The sequence below is a fragment of the Mizuhopecten yessoensis genome, unplaced genomic scaffold (assembly GCF_002113885.1).
Source record: "Mizuhopecten yessoensis strain PY_sf001 unplaced genomic scaffold, ASM211388v2 scaffold3235, whole genome shotgun sequence".
Taxonomy (NCBI): Eukaryota; Metazoa; Mollusca; class Bivalvia; order Pectinida; family Pectinidae; genus Mizuhopecten; species Mizuhopecten yessoensis.
The window spans coordinates 568,583-594,735 of record NW_018404943.1 but is presented as its reverse complement, the minus strand read 5'-3'; the positions used below and the strand labels follow the sequence as shown (position 1 = coordinate 594,735).

General features: G+C 34.2%; 1 protein-coding gene across 1 annotated transcript; it reads left to right on the top strand.

The window, feature by feature from the left end:
- The first annotated feature begins 1,624 nt into the window (after positions 1 to 1,624).
- Positions 1,625 to 23,781, top strand: LOC110447240 (sodium/glucose cotransporter 4-like). The gene is made up of 15 exons (XM_021492794.1): positions 1,625 to 1,987; positions 3,715 to 3,786; positions 4,558 to 4,662; positions 8,067 to 8,126; positions 10,557 to 10,661; positions 11,638 to 11,743; positions 12,178 to 12,258; positions 12,653 to 12,858; positions 13,193 to 13,328; positions 14,425 to 14,532; positions 15,097 to 15,247; positions 16,594 to 16,762; positions 17,433 to 17,648; positions 18,204 to 18,336; positions 19,466 to 23,781. The coding sequence occupies exons 1-15, from the start codon at positions 1,880 to 1,882 to the stop codon at positions 19,666 to 19,668; spliced, it is 1,959 nt and encodes a 652-aa protein (XP_021348469.1). The 5' UTR covers positions 1,625 to 1,879; the 3' UTR covers positions 19,669 to 23,781.
- The last annotated feature ends 2,372 nt before the right edge of the window (positions 23,782 to 26,153 follow it).

The following is a 26,153-nucleotide window of genomic DNA, read 5'->3' as shown; positions in this document are numbered from 1 at the left end:
GTCAGTACACAATGTAGCATATGTAGGCAATTGTACAGGATTAAGGCAAAGGACTATCCTACATATGACGAACAGGAGCCAGCTTCTACAATATAGTTTGCAAAGACAAAGTATATCATTCCTTTGACATTGAAGGCTATGGTAGCTCTCTTACACAAATATGTTTATTTCCAGGAAATAAATTGAGACTAATTCTACATATAAAGCGTCTGAACAATTCTCCGAGTCATCTCTTATACTGATTGGGATGCAGACAGTGACATCAATAATCAAGGGTTCGATTTTCGAATAACACCAGTGAACTTCCTTGTAAATGGAAGCGAATGAACCTTATCTTAACGACCGAAGTAAAATACTGACCTTACAGTTTGCTTCCAATCTGAAATCAAATAAAAATGCCTGCCTTTAACACAGTCTTGAACCAAAAATACTGGAACACACTCCCACGAAATCAAAAACTCCCACCGACATTTGCTACCAAAATGTCCATTTACCTGCATGACATACATTTGAATTAACATAGCTGAATACAACATATTGGATGTTCCACCTTGGACTATAAGCCTATGCAAACACATGGTGTTTAATTTGCATTGCATGAGCTGCTAATATCCAGTGCGCTCCCCGAATAATACCAATCCTCCTTTCCGGAGTTTCCCTGCTCATGCATAGCTTTGCACTAAAGGTTCCAAAGATGACTAAAGAGTAGCAGCAGTCTGCTGTTCTGCTCACCATTTCACTTCAATTTGATTCCATTTTCTCTGCTGAAGCTGTACCATCGGTTTTGCCCACGACCATTTCTATAGACATTGGCTGTTGTCAATTTCTCAGTATCTAGCTATAGTATCATTAAAGATTTTAAGTTGTTTTAAAGTTAATATAAAAAATCTAACTTCGCTTACTTTGTCTTTAAAAGTGGGGCCATTTAAAAGTGTGTCCTCTCTCGGCTCATTATTGGTCAAACGTTTTACTTCTGTACACTTTGAGGCATTACTTCATTTTTACGTAAATGGCATTGGTCTATTTTTCATTTTTTTACAGCATTCATGGATAATATCTTTCCCTTTCAATTTTCACACGATAATTTTAACTAAATTTTGTTATTTGACCACCGTGCACTATCTGCGTTTTATAAGCTTATCTTGATAAAGATTGCAACACAAACGAGTTTTTATCTGCTCCATCTTAAAAAGATTATTCAGTCTCTAAATGATTATAGTTGTCGATTGGCCGTTTAACAAACAAACGAACAAACAAACAAACATAATCGCGTCTTTCTTTTTTATAACGGGAATCATAATGCATATTTAACCCGGGGATATCAAGCGTATGGCAAGGTCAAGACGAAGTATGTAGTTTTGCTTCCTGTGGCTATAGTTGACACAGTGCTTGTCAGTTTGAAGTAAGATCTTATGTTTTCTACTGTTGAATTGTAATCTACTTTACATCAAATGTACCCTACAGAATATGCAATAAATTATTAATGTGTATTGCAAAGATGTGTTAAATCGTACCGTTGTATTCGGATGCTACAATGATGATCGGGACCATAGTGTGTATGTTATCAGTCTTACGGGATACGTGCTCACATCGTATGTACACTGGTTTATAAGGCGAGTGAACCTCGCTACATAGACACGTGATGAGAGTAGCCCGTATAAGAAGACAGCGGTTACCTGTCTAATGTAACGAAGGTAGGCCACTACGCTGGATGCCTGACAACGCATTGTGTACTAAACACACAGTACAGATTTATCATGCCACGTTTAGATATACTATACGATCTCGAAGCTATGGCAGTTGAATTAACAGTAGTATAACTATTTCTTTCAATACGATACAGAAACTTGGCTAAAACGGGAACATAGATCCAACAACGATGTCATCTAATACAACAGCGTCGGCCTTCTCATCAGCAAGCTTAGGGACAATAGACATCATCGTTATTGTCGTCTATCTTCTTTTCTGCCTAGCTACAGGAGTATGGGTAAGTTTTGTGTAACTAAACAATCTGATTTTAACGAAATTTGTCCCCCAAAAATGTTACGAAACATAAACGTAGCTCATGTAAACCTAAAAGTATATGTACAATAGTAGTTTTGTTCAATACATATTGTAGCCATCTTGGGATAAGGGGATTGCTTCGCCAACCATAAGGAAAATGGTGAAGACCATAACTTTTATAATGCCTGTCTGAGAGTGTGAACGTACAGCACACATGGCCAAATATAGTTATTGAAATAATTTGTCTTGATATATATATATCGCTTTATGTTTGTTGGTGAAGGATCTATAATGCCCTATTTTCGCAATGATGCATTCTGGTTTATATTTTGGTTCAGCCGTGTCGACTGCGAGTTCTTGGGTTGTTTTTGTGAATTGCTGCTGTGGTGTGTCTGAGTGTAAATGCATTTTTATCACCATCTTTCAAATTTATTGCAACTGATATGTAAAGATCACCTGCCGATGAAATTCTTTTAAGTAAATAGATATATCCCGTAGGTGAACACACCTGCATCCTGGTTGTGTAGTTATATGCCTCAAAACGTTAGTCTGTATGAGATACACACAAGATAGGTGCACATCGTTCGCAGAAGGCATCGCTATAAATACACTTCTCTTTTAATTCTGTTAATATTACAGAGACGAGGCAGTGTGTTATACTTATCAAATCCATGTTATGAAAATGTTTAGCAAAATATATATATAAGCACATGCTAAAGTAACGTTGATTTATTATCTGACATTTTTTGGAGGTTTGGTATTACGTACGAAATTATATGGTACCAATAGTATTGATAATGTTATCCATCATCACCACACTTATGTTGTCTATGATATATTGTGATAAAAAAAATTTGAAAGATTTAGTTTCCGGATGGTAAAAGAAATTATTTTTCTCAATATTATTGTTTTTATTTCTTGACGACGGAAAAATGTTTATGAATCACCTTCAATACAATTCACTCAATGACACATATATATTAACGATACATTTTATACTGGTATGCTAAAAAGTGACAATAAAATTTCATTTGTAAATGCAATGTACATTTCACCATCGAACTCACGTGAGCGCTTGATTATATGGTATTCACCGAGTAGTTTGAAGCGTTATTATGACAAAAAAACCCACTCCATAACCAATCAATCATTTTTAAATCATTCAACGTAACACGTACGATATTTTTATTAAATAGATCAGAAAAGGGGCTTTCAAATGTTATGACCTTTTCCAAGTGTTTTGGGAAGAAGTGATTTTATACAAAATAGATACACAATGGCAAAGAGGTAGTTTGAGAATATGTACATATAAAGTATTGTGTGTTGACAATGAATCGGTTTGGTTTTATATTGTTTAACGTCCTATTAACAGCTAAGGTAATTTAAGGACGTGCCTCCATGTGTGTTGTGTAAGCGTGGAACATCTTCAGTGATTTAAACTTTCGTTTTCATGCATGTTGTTGTTAAGAAAGTTTTTGTCTATGTTTATATTGCAATTTATATACGGTACATTTTGCAAAATGTTGTTTACTTTGCCCATTCGATCACTTTGATCTTATACTTAATCCGTAGCTCATGTACTGCCATAATATAATTAATCATGTCTCAATGAACAGTATTTAATTTGTCATTTATATTCATGAAGGTTTCACTGACCCCGTGTTCGAGCGTGTGTATGTCTATATTATTCAGTGACTTCCATCTTTACAGGCCACACTCAGGACGGAGCGAGGCAGTGTCAGCGGTTATTTTCTAGCAGGACGGGATATGCTCTGGTTTGCGGTGAGGTGTATGCTTATACAAACAACCAGAAGTAAAACTAAATATACATCAAACAAACTCATCTCGTTCCTTGTCCCTAACTTGGTATTAAATCAAACAACGCCCCCATAGCCGAAGCCTAGCTAGCTTGATGATAAATATACGCAAACCTTTCAGCTAGCTTATTTTCAAAAATATTGTAATTCTTTACCGATATCAATTACTTATATGACTTGCGAATTTGAGCACCGATAAACAAAGGTACAAGCTATATTACAAATTTTAAGACAGTTCCCAAAATTCTGAAATTGAAAGTTTTATATAAGGATACGAAAAGCAGAATAGGAATTAGATAGCCTGATCACTGGTGTCGTTATGGTGTTTAGATCCTTGTCGCTTATTTATATACCTATGTAACCTTAAGCCAGCTAGGTGCACTGCCAACTAGAAGTTGAACTTAAGTAAGAAATACAGATTTATCACGACGTGAACAAACACAACACTCGTATTCTAGTAACCGTATATAAATCTATCCACAACACCACACATATATTGTAATATTTTACAAAAACGTGTGATTGATACTTATGCACATAAACACACTCCTGTATGCTTAATGTAGTTTTATTTTTATGAAAGTAATAGTTCTCGAAACATGAATTAAATAAGCCAAAGAACAACGTGCCATAAGTCAAAAGACGAGGTTTAATTTCCGAAATTTAGTTGTAGCTGTGTTCAATTTTTTAAGGCATTTCAGCTGAAGATAAAACCGCACGTTTTTTTTTATTATAGATAGGTGCTTCACTCTTCTCCAGTAACATTGGCAGCGGGAGTTTCGTGGGATTGGCAGGAACAGGGGCAGCCAATGGCATTGCTGTTGCTAGTTACGAATTGAATGTAAGTTACAAGCAAGTCATAGTCAGTTTACCGGTACAAAAACTATTCCTACATATTATCGTCATATTCACAAACATGTTTGAATGGATGTTCTACATTTGATGTATTTTTTATTTGTCAATAATTGTTGCCGGGGTACTATATCAATGGAATTTCATCAGTTTCCTTTTAAAAATTATAAACATTGCAAATTTTATATGTATTAAAGTATTTATCATTCTTCATAAAAAGGGCACTTCATCTGCATATATGTACTTAAATGTATAAGTCGACTAGATGTTAAACTAGATGTTTGTCCATCCATCCGTCCGTCTATCAATGGGTTGTCGGCTTTTGACGGCATTTTCTTGGTCATATACTTTCATGATCGTTTTTATTGATACGACATTTATAACGTTACTGCAGTATAATGCGTTTAACATTTATTAACCTTTATGGTATTTTAATAAATGTGAATCTTTAAAAAACATATCATACTTTCTTACTTTCGCTAAATGAAATGAATCATTTCTAGATCATTTGCAATAATATGTGTTGTAAACAATATTGCAATGTATAGATAGTCACTGAAGCGATTTTCACACATTTTTAGCTTTCGATATAATTCCATTTTTATAAAGACAGAAATTCATAAAACAAACACAAAATTGCAATTCCCTTTTTCATTTTAAGATGATAAGCAGATTTTGATTTCGTTATCTGACCTCCATAGAGACTCACGAGTCGTTTAGAACTGATAGGTTATGGTATCTCACAAAGATCTTCTTAATCTTTTCTGCTAGACATGCTTTAACCTTCCACACTTCACATTCCCGATTTTGCTTAGGAAAAGATAACTCTACTATCGCGTAATCACTTTCTGCAGCGTAACAATATCTACATAAATTACGTCATAATATTTGTCACTCAATTTTCATGCGCCATTGATGAAGGCGTGGTTCATTCGAATTAACCATCACTAGTTTGGAGTATTTTTAAGGTTATAAAGTGTGAGAGAAACATAAGCAATGGGGAGAAGAATTTTGAAGTTAAGCACTCAGCAAAGCTTCGTGCAATTTGTTTTCTTCAAAATTCATTTTTGTTCGTGTACATCAAACAGCAATGAGTTCTAGTATTAATCTACGCTGAATGTATTTTACGTATTGCGGTAATCGCCTTACAAAACCATGAAATCGAGGCAGATTGATTTTTTTTGGTGGTTTTTTTTTGCACCACATGTGGCACAAGTGATGATGTTTCTTGTTAAGTCATGGTAAGGGTCACCAATAGCAGTAACACTGGAGTGTCCTAGATCGAAATCTATACTTTATGAATACTGTCATGCAGTTAGAAAGTACCGATTTAATAGTATAAAAATGTGGAAATAAATCGTTTTATTCCCTTAATCAAAAATTATGATTTCCTCATTGAAAAAAAGCACTGCCGGTCTACTTTTTAATCGCTGATCAGTAGTAAATATTGTGAATGTGTTTGCGTACTTCAAGCATGTATCAATCACTATTAGTATAAGGGATAACTTAAGTGTGTTATTATTTATATATTCAAAGATTTAATACTAATCAGCTCAATCATATGTTGGTCCTTTCTATCACAATGCATGTTATAAAACAATAAAAACATGCTACAATATTGAACACTCGATGTTTTCTATCACAAATCGAGAGATTAATGTGTGCCCACATGACAACTTGTGTAAACAGCATTGAGAAAAAGGATTTTGCTGATATATTGCGACATTTCGTAAACAAAATCAACACTATACACTATATCATATGTTATTTCAAAACTAAATGAACGCAAATGTTAAACTAATGGCATGGTGATGTATTTACTGAAAGGTTAGAATTTAAATGTAGCTTAATATAGTCTTTTAACCAGTAACTTAATGAAAATCAGTAAAAAAGTAAAATAAACAAAATAAAGAAATCATATAAACATATACAAAGAATATACAAATGTAAATAGAAGTAATAAATTCTATACAAATATTTTCGGTAAATACTCTTTTCTTCTTTCTATAAATATAAACTTTAAATATCCCCATTCCATCCCTATCTACACAGATCAGCGTATGTAAGATACCTACAGTATCCTATATGCAAGCTATATGCATAGCTGTTTTTATGTCGCGACACATACACCCTCTATTATACTCTTTGACGGGTATTGTTAAAAGATTGCTACGAACATAGGCCCCTTAGGGTGCCTCTGCCCCCTTCTTGGTGCCTCTGTTGTTTTGAGGTTATTGATAGGTTTAAGAAAGGCGCCATTTTGTGGCAGCATCTTTTCAGAAATTTATACCAAATTTGCCTTATTGAAAAACCCACCTTGCATGCCACCCTTTATTATTGTTTGTTTTGTGATCTAAATATATATGTGTTGGCGTGGCGTAATTCTTTCGAATCCCCACCTAAGGATGTAAATTGACAGTTAACATCATTTTCATAGTTGGTGTCATGATGTAATCATAATAAATTGTCATCTTATGATGGCCTTGTTCAACTCTATATTTGCGTTGAGTTTTATGTGGAGTAGGCATACATGTTTATATATCCGTCTAAGGTAGGTCCCATCGTTACGATAACAATGTAACACATGCTAACATATTTTTGTCACTATGGAGCATAGCCTTGCTGTAAGGAAAGCGTTATGTATATAGAGAATACAAAAGCGTCTAACATAGCAGTATCTTTACAATATTGGTGCATATAAGTTATCAGTTGCCGAGATTACCTGTCGTCTGATAAACTAGAATCGATCGAGCATGATTGACATGAAATACTTCTTTAAACATAAATTATCCATTGTAGCTTAAAGCTGTAAATCTGTATCATTGTGAAGGGTTTTGTAGGCACCGGTCCTGTTCGCTGTTAACTATTTTTATTTCTTCAGCTACCAACGAGAGTGCTTCCTTTCTCCGTATTTCTTACGCTCGCTTATTTTGGTATAGGAAACATGAACCGGTAATATAGTTTGCAATGACAAATTATAAGGGTATTTCAAAAGTCAAGTTTTGTTTTCGGAGTTATCTCATGTCTACTATACTTTGTCATAACAAATATGTGCTATCCTAACTGGATCTGTTGTATCGTCACATGTATATTACGAAGATGACTCTATCTAGCAGGGTATTCTCTATCATCAATTAACCATCACGGAATTGTGTCTTACTTACTGGATCATTTCTACCATCATTATCTCTTTACATATAAGTGTCTTACAATGTCTGTTCTACATTACGTACATTTGTCTTACAGGGACTGTTCCACCATTATATTTAAAAAATATTCAAGTGCCTTATTATACAGGGTTATTATACCATCGTATATACATTCCGGACATTTGTTTCATTTAACAGGATTCTGCCATTATTTTTGTATAACGTAATTTTGTCTTGCTTACAGGGACTGTTCTGCCTGCTGCTGCTGGGGTGGTTTTTCGTACCAATCTACATTTCTAGTGGGGTATGTTATAACAGTAATGTAGTACAAAACTATATGATATATTGAAAATGAATCAGACAATTGTACAAAGACTAAATGGAACGCCGCCAGAAAATCCAAGTACGAGGGCCATTCAGTAACCTCACTTACTAGTGCCAGGAACCACATGTATGATGTTCACGGTTTAATCTTTCTATTACATTCCTTCGATTAAACCCCTTGGCGGAAGCAAACTTTCGCAATCGCGCTACCCATGACATAAACGCTACGCTGTAGTTTCCCTCTTGGCATACTGACAAGACACTTGAAAAATGGCACTACCCAAAGAACTCTTAGCGGCATACCATTTCCCAGAGAGCATTTCGTTGGTAAAGGAAGTTTGGAATTAGGGACTTAGATCTGGTGAATAGGGTGGTTGGTCAATATCAAGCATTGCAGGAGGACATTAGCAAGATGCCATTCAACCCTTTACTTGAACGTTTTGTTATTTCTGATCTTTTGATCAGTCTATATAAAACGTGGCAGTGATGCTTTTCCATTCCTTGTACTGTATTTGAATCACAGGTCCACCAAACTTTCAAAAATTAGCATACAAAACCTCAGAAACATCATAACGACCATCATCCTTAATTATTGCTATCACAGCAGCAATGTTCTGCTTTGATACTGCAACACCTGACCTGCCCGGCCGTGTGTCTTCTTTTATGACATCCTTACCATTCTTGAATGTGTTCATACACCTTTTAACTGTTATCAATGTGATGCACAACTCAGAATGCATCTATTTGTAAAGCACACAGTGCTTTGATAGAGGAGCATAATTCTGATTTAGTCTCAATCAGCGTTTTAGCATCGGAAAGTAGCCACTGGTCACGAGTGCATACCATTCAACAATAAATAACCTGTTTACATATTGTCGTAAGGTGCACGTGCATTGTTTTTATATCGTTTTGCAGTCCGTCAATGCGCTAAAGTGATTTTACGCATTTTAGCAGAAAGAATCACATTGATCCTTTTTTTTTTTTGAATTTTCGATAGCATTTTTATTAAACATACTAAATTGTGTTTCTCTTTGGTTGAAACAATCAAGATTTACAAGCATACAAAAGTTTCGTTGAATTATTACTATGAACAATAATGTGATATTTTAGTGTACTGAAAAATTGTTTTGTACAGTTATGATAATAGTCGCTTGTCTGAATACATTTATACAAGTTACAAAGAACGTTATATACATTCTCATGAAAAAAAGTATAATCTTGTTCAATATAAGCAGCACGTGTTAAAAGCTTAACATCGCTGCAGGGTTCAATTTGGTTACGTGTACGATCGGGTGATTTGGGTACATGTACACGGAGATAAACACGTTAAGTGTATGTATTTTTGTCATATTAGTATGTTAAATCTAATGTAGGTATTCTTACAGTGTAGGAATATCATATCTGATGTAGGTATACTCGTAATGTAGGAATGTTAAATCTGATGTAGGTATGCACGTTTAATATGCATGCAACTATACTGCAGCAAGTAGGTAACCACGTTTTAAAGGTATGTCATATGTATTCTAGGTGTAAACGTTAAAACTTATTTCCCTGTAAGTGATTTATCAAATATGCACAAATTAACCACAACACAACAATTTCAATTAATTTTATCTTAAATACTAAACTCTTGGCAAGTTATTGTCGTGGTATATAAATATATATAAGAATAATTTGGAGTGACCAGTGGGAACAAAGAATCCCCCAAATTAACTTTCCAGCTAACTATAACATTGATATGCATCAATTTATCATTTAACTGTGCTAAAGAAACAGGTGATCTGAAATTTTATGCCAAACAGTCCTCAACATGAAATACTCTCCATGAAGATCATGCTCACCAGTCCCATGTGCTCTTCCCTGAGCAGCACATAATATATCACGACGTTAGAATGAAAAAACATCATCTGTTAAAAGAAAAAACACTGGCGCCAGTAAATTAAACGGATACTATAACATGACTGTAAAAGATATCCGGATCAGCATTTGTACTCCGCACTAAAACAGATACTCATAATCAATTTTTGGCATTGTGATAAATTGTTTGAAAATATAATTTTGAAACTTATTAGGTAAACGAGGTATAAAAGCAGATTTGTTTAGCCCCACAATGCAGTTCTTATGTACGTCATACTAATACATTTCTACTGTTAATCTGATATATCAACTGCAGGAAACCGAAACATATACATATTTTCACAGCTGTAGGTAACGGTACATGCATGTGTTTTTACAGCTTTAGGTAAACGAAACATGTATATATTTTCACGACTGTACACAAACGATGCATTTATATTTTCACGGCTGTTGGTAAACGATACATATATATTATCACGGCTGTAGTTAAATGAAAAATTTAAGTAATTTCACTGCTGTGTATAAACTATACTTTTGTATATTTCCATTGTAGGTATATACTTTACCCGAATACCTGATGAGACGGTTCGGTGGACAACGCCTCCAGATTTATATGTCAGTTTTAGCGCTCCTCATATATGTTTTCACCAAAATATCTGTAAGTATGGTACCTGTCACTGATAATGTATAATATATACAGTTTTCGGTTGCTAGTGACATTTAATCCCTGGTTTATGTCTACATCAAAAACACTACAAATAGAATAAAATACTGTATACCGAAAACGTTTCGCTGCATTTTAATTTTCGCCATTTTTCTTCGTCTGTATTGAGAGCGAGCTCATCATCACATCGAACTTTGGTAAACAACGTAATTTGGATTTTACCGGTTTGACTGGGCGATGCTTTTCCGCTATAAAGTCCGGTATATAGTTTAAGTCTGTCGAAGAAAAAAGCTGTGTCTATATTACCGTAGCCGTTCTAAAAAATTACCCCCATACAAAGAAACAAAATCGATATAACAAATGACGTCACAATTAGAGTTGACACTCTAACAATTGCACAAACAATATTTTGCAATATTTTTTTTTTCGACATTATTTGCATAATGTCGAAAAACAGTTAACGTCTATTGATGAAAGGGGTGATGTCACATATAGTTTTTCTCTGCAATGGAGACAACTTATGTCTGAAATATACTATAGTATATTGAAGGACTCTATTTATTCTATTCATTAAAATGTGTTGTGTTATAATATGAATTCTATTTAATGTAATGTGTATTGATGGGATGGTGTATTTGGTCCTTGTGTTTTGACGTGCGATATTTTCCTATTGTATTGTGACGTTGTTTTTCATATTGTGTTACCACTGTTGTCTATTGTGTTCTTGTGTATTGATATTTTCGTATATTGTGTCTGTATGTGTTGTCGCTGTGGTATATTCCCTTGTGTGTTTAGATTGCGGTATTTTTTTGTGTTATCGCTCTTGCATATCGTGACATCGTGTGTTGTCATTGTGGTATATTATATTCCTTGTGTTTTGTGCTATGTTATATATGTTTTCTATCTAACTTTTCCACAAACCATTACCTAACTTTGTCCAGTAAAGTATAAATATATTTCTCTCTGTTAGGTTGACATGTATGCTGGTACCATATTTATACAGCAGGCAGTAGGGTGGGACCTATACGCCGGGGTTTTCCTGCTGTTAGGGATATCTACCCTGTATACCGTCTCAGGTAGGTACACTAGTATCTCGTTAGAGATGTTTATCATGATTCATTTTACACCATTGCTTATCTTTGAGCTAACAGTAAAAAAATCAAATAAAAGCAGCGCTCATGTTCTTCTTTACAGCAGTTTTTTTTTTTATATTATTATGTTTCACTTTACAGCAACGTTTACTTTATAATGTAACTAAACCGAATGCGTGTTTTGTACTCTACGGCAGTGCAATGTTATATCTACATCATTATCCAACGTGTTTACTTTACAATCAATGTTCTTCATGTGTACTACAGCTGTGTTATTTTCATCAACTGTATTTGCCTGTTTATTTTACATTAGTGCAGTCACGATCACAAAGTGTATACATCAATTTTATAACAAAGTATTATAAAAATAATTTGTTTTGCTTCACCGCTCCATAACCATATTTGTTTTTATTTCACAGGAGGACTAAAAGCTGTGATGTACACAGACACGTTACAAACTATCATAATGGTGGCCGGATCCATTATTCTTATGGTGCTTAGTAAGCATATATCAGGCATTGGTTACAATTACGAATTATTCGTCAATACAAACGACGGGTTTTTGCATTATTTGGTCAACACTCTCGTTTTGCGTAAACTTAATTTAGGAATAAAAGTTCATTAATCAATGAATTCGCACGTCAATGTGTAGCATACATTCAATCTACAAAATTGAAACCATATTCAAATCATAAGAACATACTATCTATCAACTGCAATGTAGCAGAAGTACGACAAACAATCGAGGAGCAATTTGCATGTTTCCTATATCATCGACAGCAACATACAACACAAATATAAGCATATAAAAACAATATTACAGGATAAGATATTAACGTTACATCGGTTAACTTCTTAGCTTTAACAATATTTTTGTAAAACTTTACTTTCAAGGTTATATAAAAGTAGGAGGATTGGAAAAGGTGTATGCTGAATATTTGCGCGCTATCCCGGACAAGCGGATAAATGGTTCTACGTGTGGAATACCTCCTGACAACGCCTTCCATTTACTGCGGGATGCCTCCTCGACTGATCTCCCTTGGCCTGGCAATGTTTTCGGGATCACTATTCTGAGCGCGTGGTACTTCTGCTCTGACCAGGTACAGAGAAGACACTGTAGCACGCTATACTAACCCTCTTCTCATGCATTCTGTTATTAATTCAAAATAATTTTATCTTATTTCATCGATTCATTCTCCTGTTTATTCGATTCCCTTCATTCATTTCTGTTCGTTCCACCTTCGTTCGTTCTTTTCATAATTCATTTATTTTCATTTATATCTTGATTAAACACACAATTAATTCAATATTTGATGCATTTATGATTTTATTGATTTATTGAATAAATATTTTATATTGATAATTAATTGAATAATTATTTTATAAATTGTGTCATGGTTGTGTAATGAGTTTCATCCTTATTGCGTTATGAAGGTTTTGGTACAAAGAACACTGGCTGCAAAGAATATGCATCACGTTAAGGGTGGATCTATATTGGCGGCCTACCTCAAGATACTTCCTCTGTTTACAACTGTGTTTCCTGGAATGATCAGCCGGATTCTATTCAAAGGTGAGCTCTTCAAAGGGGTGTCGTTATCTATAAAACATCAGTTCGTTTGCTTTAAATCAAACATAAATTGAGATGTTCTTAACTGTGATTTACTAAAAATACAATTTACTAAAACAAATGGTATTATTTGCCTTCATAGTATCGCAAAATTACAATCATTGTTGTCGTGTTTACCAAACAAACGTAAAGTATAGTGAATATGCTTTATACGCTTGTATTAAAACAGTCATAAACGGATATGTATGAAACATCTGAATACTACAAATTTGTGTTTTTTCTAACAGTATTAAGTTCTTTCTTCTGTGGTTTTACACTTGAACGGTTCGACATGAACAAATATAATATTGGTATAAATAAAAAAACACATTATGATATTATTATAATTATGATATGAAACGAAAATGCAAAAACACCTAAGTTACAACAAAACCGTCATTAGATCTCGTATTCGATACATCTAGGACAAAATATGACGAAAGGAAAACTTTACATGTTAGCCCTTGAAAACCAACAAGATAATAAGAATAATAAGAAATAAGATTTTATCGAAGGCATCTTCAACTTCAACGGTTACACCCGCCATGACAAAAAAGGTCAAATTCAAGTAATAGCACGTCCTCAAAGGGAGAGTCGGTGGTAGTATCATAAATTTCATATGAAATGAAAACGAATTTAAGATCCTTTTAATCACATAATCAAGATTTGTGGCATTTATTCGTGAAACTGGACAATTTCCATGCAACCTCGAAATGTAAACAGCCGCCATTTTGACTCCAGTGCGGAAGTCTGTGACGTCATGTACTTGTCCTAGGCGTCACGCCTAGGACAGTAGGAAGCAATTGAAACTTACAGCCAATCACAGGACTTATAGGTCATATTACATGGGTGAATACGCAAAACAATATGACGGGTATATTCACTGGATAACACAGTACATTATGTGATAAATAGCCATAGATAAATTACAGAGTAATTTGCATCCTAATCACACCGAATATATGTTTTCATTGACACGTTTGATACAGTGACACCAAACAAAAGTTGTTATTGATTAAAATATTACCATTAATGAGTGTTGTTTTTGTGTCATCAACAGACCAGGTGGGTTGTGTGGACCCTGTCTTGTGTAAACAGATCTGTGACAATGCCGCCGGGTGTACCAACATCGCCTACCCTAAACTGGTGGTGGAGCTAATGCCTGAAGGTAAGTGGAAAGCATAGCCTCATACATGTATAAACAAAATGCGTGGAAGAGGTCTGAAACGTTTTCTTTATTTATGTTTGTATGTACTCATTTTTAGGAGGATTTTGTTTCTTAATATTAAATACTGTTAACAGGGTCATTTTCAAGAATGTTATTCTTAAATTTTAATTAAAATATGGAATCTACATATTAAAGATTTTGAAACTATCGACTTTAAAGGAAGACTAATTGGATGTTATGCTTGTTAAACAAATATTCTGGCGATATGAACTTGAAATTTGATTGAAACCCGGGAGTGGTTTTGACGAATAAATTTCTTTAATGTTCTGATATACAAACAGAAGCACGAAATCATAAAACGCAAAATGGTCATTGAAACTTAAAAAGTATAGTAATTGAGTTATATATAATTTACTATTAGGCGTATTGAGAGTGATTTGTTTGATTTTGTCTTTCGTTATCTCAATGTAAAAGTTCAGTATGAGATGTGTTATTTTGTACGTGCATGTTGTGCGCTGATATATTGCAAGTGGAAATGTTCACCTTTTCTATGGCATTATCTAGGATTGAAGGGTCTGATGTTAGCCGCAATGATGGCGGCCCTGATGAGCTCTTTGACCTCTGTATTCAACAGTACCAGTACAATATTCACCATGGATATATGGAGACGGCTACGTCCAAGGTCCTCTGATGGCGAGCTCTTAGTTGTAGGAAGGTATGATATACCACACGGGCTTTTGAAGATAATACGTTCTTGTAAAAAGCAAATATTAAAGGTTGTTGCAATACATTTATGTATATTCCATGTTCCAAACAAGCAAGCCATAAGAATGATTAAACGACAACACATCAGAACCTTTTTAAATGTCTAATATATTTTATTGATTGTTTTGCTATGTGGCTTAGAACGGTTATGACTGCCATACTTTTGTCGATTTGACTCAGAACGGCATACCGGGTTACACATGTGATTGAAGATATCATATCTTTAAAAACATGGTACATTGTATCCCCCTTTTGAACGATAAACTACTTAGCCAAAGCTAGCTACCGGACATGATTCAATCCGTGCAGGGAAACTTTGCCATTAGTTTCCAACTATTAGGTAGCAGAGTACAGTAGCGTACAGTGGCCATGGGTGATATTTTTATACAATGAATAACCCCTGTAATATAACATGTATCAAAATTAAAAAAAAAAAATCAGCACTAAAATTGGCATATACATGATGAAGTGGACTATGTGGGCTTCATAATTTAAAAAAAAGAAAACGAATTTGGTTTGAGACTACAATTTTGGGCATTTACGAATCTGTGTCTACACAACAAAAGCTAGCTTTTCATGTAGTCTATTTTTGTACTCAGCACATGTGTAAATATTGTGAAAAATCCACCGGAATGACCTATGCTAAAACGTGAGTATTTCTGTTACCGAGTAGGCGATATTTAATTTCAGACAGGTTTTAAGAAAAACAATTCTACTTGCGGGGGTCAAATTCTGGGTTAAAAATCATGATTTTTTGCATATTTTGGTGTTTTTTGATGTGGTAACCATGGTTTTCAGAAGTCCCAAATCTGGGGAAATCACTTTTTGAAAAAAAAAAAGTTCTTCTAAAAAACACCTATTAAAAATGTAGTTTATAAATATATATATATATATGTAGGTGTGTTGTGCAGGATGAATCCGCTATCCATGTTTATCCGAGACATGCCCTTTATTTTTAGGGTCAAGCCATTTCTACTGTACTCTGCCACCTTAGATTAAAAACATTTTAGCGCATACAAATGTATGATACGTTCTAAATGGAAGAAATGACCCTACCATGCATTGAATAGTTACTTTGTGTTATTTTCATTTTTGATTGAAAATACATTATAAGATTAATTTGACCCGGTTTGAATTATGACATATCTTTATAAATGATTGAGATTTACATGTATGATCATTGTATCTATTAAATTTTTGAATTACGCAACCGGTAAGAGTATTTAATTCTAATTTGATTTATATTCATACAACCTATCAAAGGACACATTGTTACAATAGTATATATTTTTTCAGAATATTCGTGCTAGTTCTCGTCGCTGTAAGTATTCTATGGATCCCAATTCTACAAGCTTCCCAAGGAGGACAACTCTTCAACTACATTCAGTCTGTCAGTGGATACCTTGTACCGCCGGTTCTCTCCCTTTTCCTGCTTGCAATGCTTTGGAAACGCACAAACGAAGCTGTAAGTTGAACGATAAATACTGTATAATACAGAACCATGATTTTTGCTGACAGAATAAACTTATGGAAATGTGTGTGAGAATAAGCTTATAATTATTTCTTAGAATATCAATGTATCTTGGATGTCATGAATTAAATGAATCATTAAATCACATATATATGAAGAGGATGACTTTAAATTGACCATACCGATCTTAAGGATCCTTATCTCACTCCACTCTGATTTCTCATATATACAATAACCTCCCCATAATTTCAATAGTCTCGGAATTACATTGTACCTGTAGCATTAGTTGGGCAAAGACACTTCCATTCAGTAGGTAGTCGATTAAAGAGATATTATAATCTGAGGTATATTTTTTTTTTTTTTTATATAAAAGTCTTTCTAGGTATGGTTTTTCGGAAATATATTTTTCAAAGCTATGGTCATGACGGAAAAACAGTTCTAATGCGTAGCTACAGATTTTGGCAGTGGTGTGGGGATCCTTAAAATAAAGTATATTTAAAAACAGATACAAATGTTTCATATATTAAGTATTGTCAATCGCTAACATTGTAACAAGTATAATATAAAATAAAGTTGTAATTATTTCTAAAAAATAACAAATACATTATGCAACTTCATTCATGATACAACGTGCAGATATAACACCTCAATAATTTTATTTCAGGGAGCCTTCTGGGGTTTGATGGTAGGCCTTCTAGTTGGACTTCTCCGTCTCGGGTTAGACTTTGGTTATGGGACGCCAGCCTGTGGAGAAGAGGAATTCAGGCCGGCAATCATTGCAAAAGTTCATTTCCTACACTTCACAATCATCCTGTTCTTCATCAGTCTGTTTACCACTATAATTATATCACTTATCACGCAGCCGATCCACCCAAAACATGTAAGTAATTAAATTTATCACGGCTCCATTAATTCTACCACAAATATATGGTTGAGATAGATAGCATGGCTATGTTAACGGGATGGTTCTTTAAAAGAGAATGGTATGAAAAAATGTTAAGATATTTAGATATTCAATTATTCATCACGAACAAAATGCCATAAATCCTTTTATTTTCGTGTGTAATTTATTTCGCGAAATTTGCCTATAGGCTTTATTGGTGTTTGCTGAATAAGAGATCGTTATTACATTATTGGTATTAATTGTCAATTGGAATTAATATTCGCTTGAAACTATATATTCGCAAATATGTCTCTTCGCAAATTAACTAAAAAACTAAAGTCTTCTAGTAAAATAAAATGTTTTACAGTACACTATTAAGTCAATATTGAAGCAATTTAAATCCAAATCTCTCTTATGGGGCGATGACATATATTTATACATGTGTTCTTTAAAGATCGATTAAATATTCAATTTGGTTTACTTGTTTTGGGGTGATATTTGTTTTTTCCAAACACAGATAAATCGTTTTAAAACGCACGTGTATACTAACAGTTAGTGAGACTGACATGGTGGACGCGATACAGTACCATGAAAAGAGTTCCGTTTGAGGAAGAAGAGGAGGCCAACAGGATATCCGAGAAGGCTAGACAAAAGAGAATAGCAGATCTGAGGGATAAACCAGAAGGTAGACTGTTTTATAAAATAACTTCAGAGTTACTGTCCAGTTACCGTATACCTTTCGTGCTGCTAAGTGGTTCATTTAACACTTCGATATTGGTTTAGTTTGGTTTAGTATTGTTTAACGTCCTATCAACAGCTATGGTCCTTTAATGACGGCCTTTCCTGTGTGCAAGATGCATGCGTAAAGTGTTTGCGTGTGTTTTGGGAGGCCGCAATATGTTCGTGTTTGTCTCCTTGTGATAGCGCGGAACTGATGCCGACTTTATAGTGCTACCTCACTGAAACATACTGCCGAAGACACCCAGCAGGACACCCCACTCGGTCACATTATACTGACAACGGGCGAACCAGTCGTCCAACTCCTAAAGTGCTGAGCGTTAAGCAGGAGTAGGAACTTCCATTTTTATAGACTCTTGTATGTCTCGGCCAGGGGACAGAACCCAAAGCCTTCCTCACAGAGGCGAACGCTTAACCGTCAGTGAAGTGATCCAATGTGAGTAACAACTACTGGTTGTTATGAATTTATTACAAAAGTAAAGACAGCCAATTTAAAGAGTTTTAACAATTAAAGAAAGGTTAACTTTTAGTTGGTAATCAATAGCCCAAGTCAAAATAGGTTTGCATTAATTTGTTTTGAATGTCATTCATAATGAGGTATTATAATACTAAAAGGCATTACATATATGTACTGTAAGACTACAACGTGATTAAGTAGAGGATACAGCATTATATGTGAGTGCATTTGATTACATTATGAACAAGTAACGGCTACAGTTATATAATATGGAGGTACTTTTGACTACATCATGAATGTAAAGCATCTTTCTAGAGGAACTTTTCCTTCAGCTCGCTTGGTAAAGCGTCGGCCTGGGAAGCTGAAGGTCGCTGGTTCGATTCTCATTGGAACCAACTGTTCGTACTACTCTCGTCCTGTAACGTAAGATGTCGCCCTCCCTATCTTGACAGGGGGTTATAGAACTAAGTGAAGCAGTCTTCGAGGGGGAACACATTTTAAAGAAAGGACGGGCTACATTTCGTAGTATGGTACTTTTTTTTAATGTACATAGAATCATCCGCCTATTTACGTTGCGTTAGGGGGGAATCATATTAATTGTATGAATCTTTTGCTTCAGTGGTGGTGCCCAGATGGAAGTCTTTTTTCTACCTGATATGCGGGTACGAACCTCCTAAGGAGGTTCTCAGCCCCGAGGGAGATGAAACCAAACAGAGCATGCTGACGGACATCAGGGAGGAGCCACGGTGGAAACGCATCGTCAACATCAACGCAATTGTCCTAATGTGTATAGGGATGTTCCTGTGGGGCTTTTTTGCCTAGTGCAGTCGTCCAACGTATCAGTCAATTTGTTAACATGTCCGATCTGAATTTCATGTAATTTGCTACGATTTTCCTTCATTACGTAACGTTAGACAGTTGTCAACTCTCTGTGTATAAGATGATTTAAAACTGTCTTTTTTGTTATCTGTAACAGCTCAACATATCTACAATCGTATCGTAATGGTGGCATTCACATTGGTGCTCAACTATGTCCTGCAATGGACATAAACGATGTCAACCTTAAACATTTTTTTTTATCCGATTAGCATAGACTGTGTTTATCTCTGTTTATAGCAGTATAAACTACTGTAACAGGGCAGTTTTTCATGTAGATGTTTTCATTAGTCAGCACATACAGAATTATCTGTTGAAGATAATACTACACCAGCTACCAATTTACCTGCACCTGGTCAAGCAATGATATTTCAAAATAGGAACAATGAACAGTATTTGTTATTGGTAACTGATAACTTCACTTGTTTAATTGGGTTTTTTCCACGACAATGCTTAAGAACAACATATAAAAATATAGGCAGAAATGTTGGATATTTTCTTATTTATATATAATAAGATAAATTTGTACTACAAATCTGCCACTGTTCCTGACTGGTGAATGATATTTCGCTTCATAACTATATCGATATATAGTCTTTATTTTACACGTGCAGAAATCCTGTTAAATGCAGAATACTAATTGTACCATAAACTATCAACATAATTTAATTTTTCATACATATTTTGATTGATTAAAGCTCACCAGCGATGTTGGAGACCACAATGCTAGACTCCTAACAATGGGCGATAGAATTGAAACAAATGAATAAATCTAATAAGTTAGTTAGAGCTGATAAAAGCGAGCTCAGTGCTGAGCACTTATCATATAATAATTTAAAAATTTAAAACAGTATATAGATGAAAGGACAGTTTCTACTAATCAGATGTAACCTTGAACTACAGTTAGAGATCATTGTGTATTATCCATGTCTGTTGTTGTAAGGTTACTTTAACTAAGTAACTGGTAATGTACATGTACGACTCAAAAGAAAATCGTTGCATTTCTCACAATGTGTAATCCTAAATTCTGCCTTTTTCGACGTTAATTTGTTTCTGTTTTCATTGGCATACATTGGCATACATTTTATAATGGTGAAACATAACACCCGGCTATGTTAAATTAAAAAGAGTTCCGGTGAGAATTATGAACGAAGATTCTGATGAGACTAGTTATAAAGAGTATGAGGAGACCTAGTTATAATGTTATGATGAGAGTAGTTTATGAGAATTGTATAGGATTAATCAGTTAAGCTCCTTATAAGGTTAAAATAAAAAGGTTCTGATGAGACGACTTTATTTAGAATTGGATAAAAGTAGTAGATTATCAAGATTAAAATTATAGTAGTAAAATTACAATCGGAGTAGTAGTAATCCGATAAGACAGGTCCATTTAGATTCTATTGTTAGAAGTTTAATTGGATTGTGTTTGGACAAATTTATTACGATTTTGGTGAGAAAAATGCGTTAATATTTTTAAATAAAATATTAAGAAGATAACAGCTATGTAATAATGTATCTGATGAGAATAGTATATTACAAGTCTGACGAGAGTAATATATTACAATTATGATGAGAGAAATATATTACGAATTCTGATAAAAGTAGTATATAACCATTTTGATGAGAGTAGAATACAACAATTCGGATGAGATTAGTATATTATAATTCGGATAAGAGTAGTATATTACAATTCTGATGAGATTAGTATATTACAATTCTGATGAGAGTAGTATATTACAATTCGGATGAGAAAGTATATTACAATTCTGATAAGAGTAGTATAATACAATTCTGATGAGAGTAGTATATTACAAGTTTGATGAGAATAGTATATTACAATTCGGATGAGAGTAGTATATTACAATTCTGATGAGATAGTACATTACAAGTCTGATGAGAGTAGTATATTACAATTATGATGAACGTTGTTTATTACAATTCTGATGAGAATAGTATATAACAGTTCGGATGAGAGCAGTATATTACAAATGTGTTGATAGGAGAATATCACAATTTTCAGGAGAGTAATATATTACAATTCTGATGAGAGTAATATATTACGAATTCTGATGAAAGTAGTATATAACCATTTTGATGAGAGTAGAATATAACAATTCGGATGAGATTAGTATATTATAATTCGGATAGGAGTAGTATATTACAATTCTGATGAGAGAAGTATATTACAATTCGGATGAGAGTAGTATATTTCAATTCGGATGAGAGTAGTATATTTCAATTCTGATGGGAGCAGTATATTTCAATTCTGATTAGAACGGTATACCATTTCCAATGAGAGTATCATATTCAGATCAGAGAAGCATATTCTGAACAGGATCAGAGTAGGAATACAGACTAGTTTCAGATTCTGACAATGCTATAGATCAAGATTCTGACGAGACTAGTTTGAAATTCCAATTATATAAGTTAATTTAGATTCTAATGGGACTAGTTCATTAAGATTCGTATGTTGTAATTCTGGTGTAGCCAATCTTATTATCACTCCAGCATAGGTACTGATTATACGTAATTGGCAATATCTATCCTAAGTTCTGCGTCCATCTAGTGATACATAGATATGTCTGCATTATAAACACTTTTTACACGTATATCCATTCATTTCAAAAGCTATCTGGTAATACTATGATATACCCTGTCGGGTAATTTATGTGATCCGGACGGGCTACAGACAAGTTTATGACCGTGTGGAGTTTTCTGCCGTCCAACATCACCGATATAGGTATAAGGGGCCAAACCTTCGACTCACTTTGACAGCCCTGAGCTTAATTTAGAATTTGGGAAAGGTATACGCGTAAAATGTTTTAACTAAGAGCCCCAATCAGTCACGCTATCACGTGTCAGCTAGTACAACACGCGCATTCACAGGGTAGGATATGCACGTGGTACGTCAATTTATAGAGGGAATACTATCGACTATTTGTAGACTATTTAGACATGAATTTTCATTATTTTGACCTTAAATACTACTGAAGAGTTCGTAGTGGACGATATGGTAATAAGGTACAGGAAACATATTTTGGCTTTCTCCTTCGACTTCAAATTCAGCCTTGCTTCGTGGTTTTAGTAATTTTGTTAAAGTGTAAGATTTCGGAAATACACGTGCATTGATATGCTGACTATTGTTTGAAATCAACAGCTTATTTAATATAGGTGCCACTCAGTGACTACTTAAATTGTGGCTTCTTGCACTGTGCCTTTTGATCAGTGACACAATACTCCATTCAGTTCTATTGGTTTGACAAAAGTCTAATCAAACTGTATCTACACAGACACCACGTTTTAAGTAGAAGAAAGTAAAGTGACCCCTAAATGTTATACATAGGACGTCGGATCAGCTTTGGTATCCGCAGTGTCCTCAATTAAAGGGGAAAAGGAAAAACGCGTTTCTGCATGGAGAGCGTATAAGTAAGTAAATGCGATCATATAGTGGCACAAAGCAGGTCATTGTTTTTAATGATATCCTCGACCCTGTGGATGTTTTGAGATTGAGAGCATTGACGTATACAATTGAATGTAATTAGTCTGGAGATGTATATCTATAGCGTTGTAAAAGTCCAGTTAATGTTATCTATTTTCAATGGTTTCCCCCACAAATGTATGCAGCCGCCGTTCATTGAATTAACTTCATTTGAATATTTTTAAGATTCAATATTAATCGCAAATGTTTGGACTAGTACTATTTTCGTCGTTTACAATGTTTAATATTTTTGTCTGTTAAGTTAAACACTTGACACAAAATATTTTTTTACAATGCAGTAGTGACCTGACAAGCCTTATTGAGAAATAATTACAAGAATAAATTCGGAGCTAATTGATCTGGCTAGCAGTTTTTTTCGCAATATCATCTTCAGATTACAGCAAAAAGAAGGAAACGAAACCGGCTTTGCATGTACAGTACAAGCGACATTTAGGTTTAGATACAAAATCACAATTTCCTATCCTGGTCTTGTGAATGGATGAATGACGTATGAAGATTATGAAAGATGATAAAATTAGGCAAATAAATATATTTAGTGTTTTGTACACTAATTTATGATATACCAGTTATCTGTGATATTTACCTTTTTCGTACAAAAACGATAAAAACACATTTTTCCATTACAGTGTGCATGACGTATGAGGAGCGCATCTGCAAGCATAAATAACTGATGAAATATGCACGTACCACACACTCGTGAGTGAAGACACGTAGGCATGCCAGGTATTAAACCTGTTTACGTTGTACCTAGTGGTATATTGTCGTTACATGAAAGTGGTCAATTAATGTGTCTGATTAATTGTATACTAATATCTTCAATAAGATATAGCTTGATAAACGGACCAGTCGGGCTTGAAACGTTGCCACACATTTAATACGTACATTGTCTGTGTATAAAGAAAAACTTTTATATTTATCGTATAGTAGTTCACAACACCCTCTGCATCTGGTAGCTTTTCGAAAGACATTGTGATATTGAAGAATTGATGGTATATTGCACTTTCTCTCTTGCCATCGGTATATGATGAATGACAATATTAATTTACCGGCACAATTATGGTTTATAGACCATATATAGTATATCAGAGTACCAAATGTCCACAGAAAAACAGACAAGACAGGGGAACCGATGAGAGACCAAAACAGAATTAAAGATAAGTGAACGTAACTCCAAAATGTTAAGGGTTTCAATGTTAAACACATACAAAGTGTTGAATTTACAATTAAAACGAAGACGTTATTCTCTTAAACAAAACAGAAGAAAAAGACATAATCTGTAATGCACAAGGACAAAACCCGTACTCACTGGCAATAGAAATACAACAAAAGGAACTACAGAAGACCAAACCATCAGAAAGAACAGCATGAACCTCAAAACCATAATGGAGGTGAAACCAGGTGGTCCAGGCAGGAACTTTTCGTGCACTTCATGTAGCAGATAATTGAAGAATCTTTGGTTTGGTTTGTTTGTGTTTTACGTCCTATTAACAGCTATGGTCATCTAAGGACGTGGCAGGCTTTTGTGGTGGAGGAAAGCCGAAGTTCACGGAGAAAAACCTCCGACCTACGGCCAGTACCACGCGACTGAGGCCTCGAACCCGCGACCCAGTTGTGGAGGGCTAGTGGTAGCAGATGTCCGACGCTTTAACGGCTTGGCCACCGCGAAGTGAAGAAACTAAATACATACACTACAACTAATATGTGCTAACAAATTTAGCGACACAAGATGAAAAGGGAAACTTTTGAATATTGAATGCAAAACAACATCTTATAAAACTAAAAATTATTATCAAACTCATCCGCAAGTAGTTATATTGTGAAAGTACACGACAACACAGTTATATGATAAAACATGACAAAAATAGTTACATTATAACACACAACAACAAATTGCTTTATAACAAGAAAAGACAACAGATAGTTATAAACAACAGATAGTAACATGTGAAGTTTGAAAGGATCAGATAATGTTTTAATAAAAGACCTCAACAGTTAGTTAAATTATAATTAACAGCCACCGAAACAACCACAGATATTTATAAACAACAGATAGTAATAAACAACAGATAGTTATAAACAACAGATAGTTATAAACAACAGATAGTCATAAACAACACAAAAGATAGTTATAAACAACACAACAGATAGTTATAAACAACAGATAGTTATAAACAACAGATAGTTATAGACAACAGATAGTTAAATTAAAATAAACAGCCACCGAAACACGATCACAGATAGTTATAAACAACATATAGTTATAAACATCAGATACTTATAAACAACAGTTAGTTGAATTAAAATAACCAGCCAACGAAACACGACCACATATATGTATAAACAACATATAGTTATAAACAACAGATAGTTATAAACAACAGATAGTTATAAACAACAGATAGTTAAATTGAAATAAACAGTCACCGAAACACGACCACAGATAGTTTTAACAACAGATAGTTATATAGTTATATAATATATACAACAGCACATAGCTTCACTGCACTATACACTCACATGTAGATATTGGTAAGTAATTAATTAATGTAGATGCTGAAAACAAAATGATTTCAAATACTATTAAAATACCATCTGAAAAAGCGAATATTCATTTCTGTGCAGGCAAGTGTAGTAATGTGTAGTAAAGTGTAGTAATTACTAAATCCTCGTTTTTTTACGCGATAATTGAAGCATAGAAACCAATATATGAATACTGTATTAACGCTAATGACTTTTGCGCATGCTTCATCCTGTTTCCTGTTTGGACACCTGTTGTCTTTTCCTTTCTCTGTCCGAGATTGTAATTAGGGATTTTCCTTTGTATTATACTTGAATATATTTAAAAACTGTTTTTGAAGTTTTATACTCCATGTCACAATCTCTTTATACGTGAAAGAACAGTTTTCCATGTCTTCAAAAGTTATATTGAAGG

Bases quoted from the DNA above. Each gene is read 5' to 3' on its own strand.
- LOC110447240 (XM_021492794.1), top strand. From the start codon at position 1,880: ATGTCATCTAATACAACAGCGTCGGCCTTCTCATCAGCAAGCTTAGGG. The intron at 8,127-10,556 runs GTATGTTATAAC...TTTCCATTGTAG, and splicing joins CAATCTACATTTCTAGTGGG to GTATATACTTTACCCGAATA. The intron at 12,259-12,652 runs GTAAGCATATAT...TTTACTTTCAAG, and splicing joins CATTATTCTTATGGTGCTTA to GTTATATAAAAGTAGGAGGA.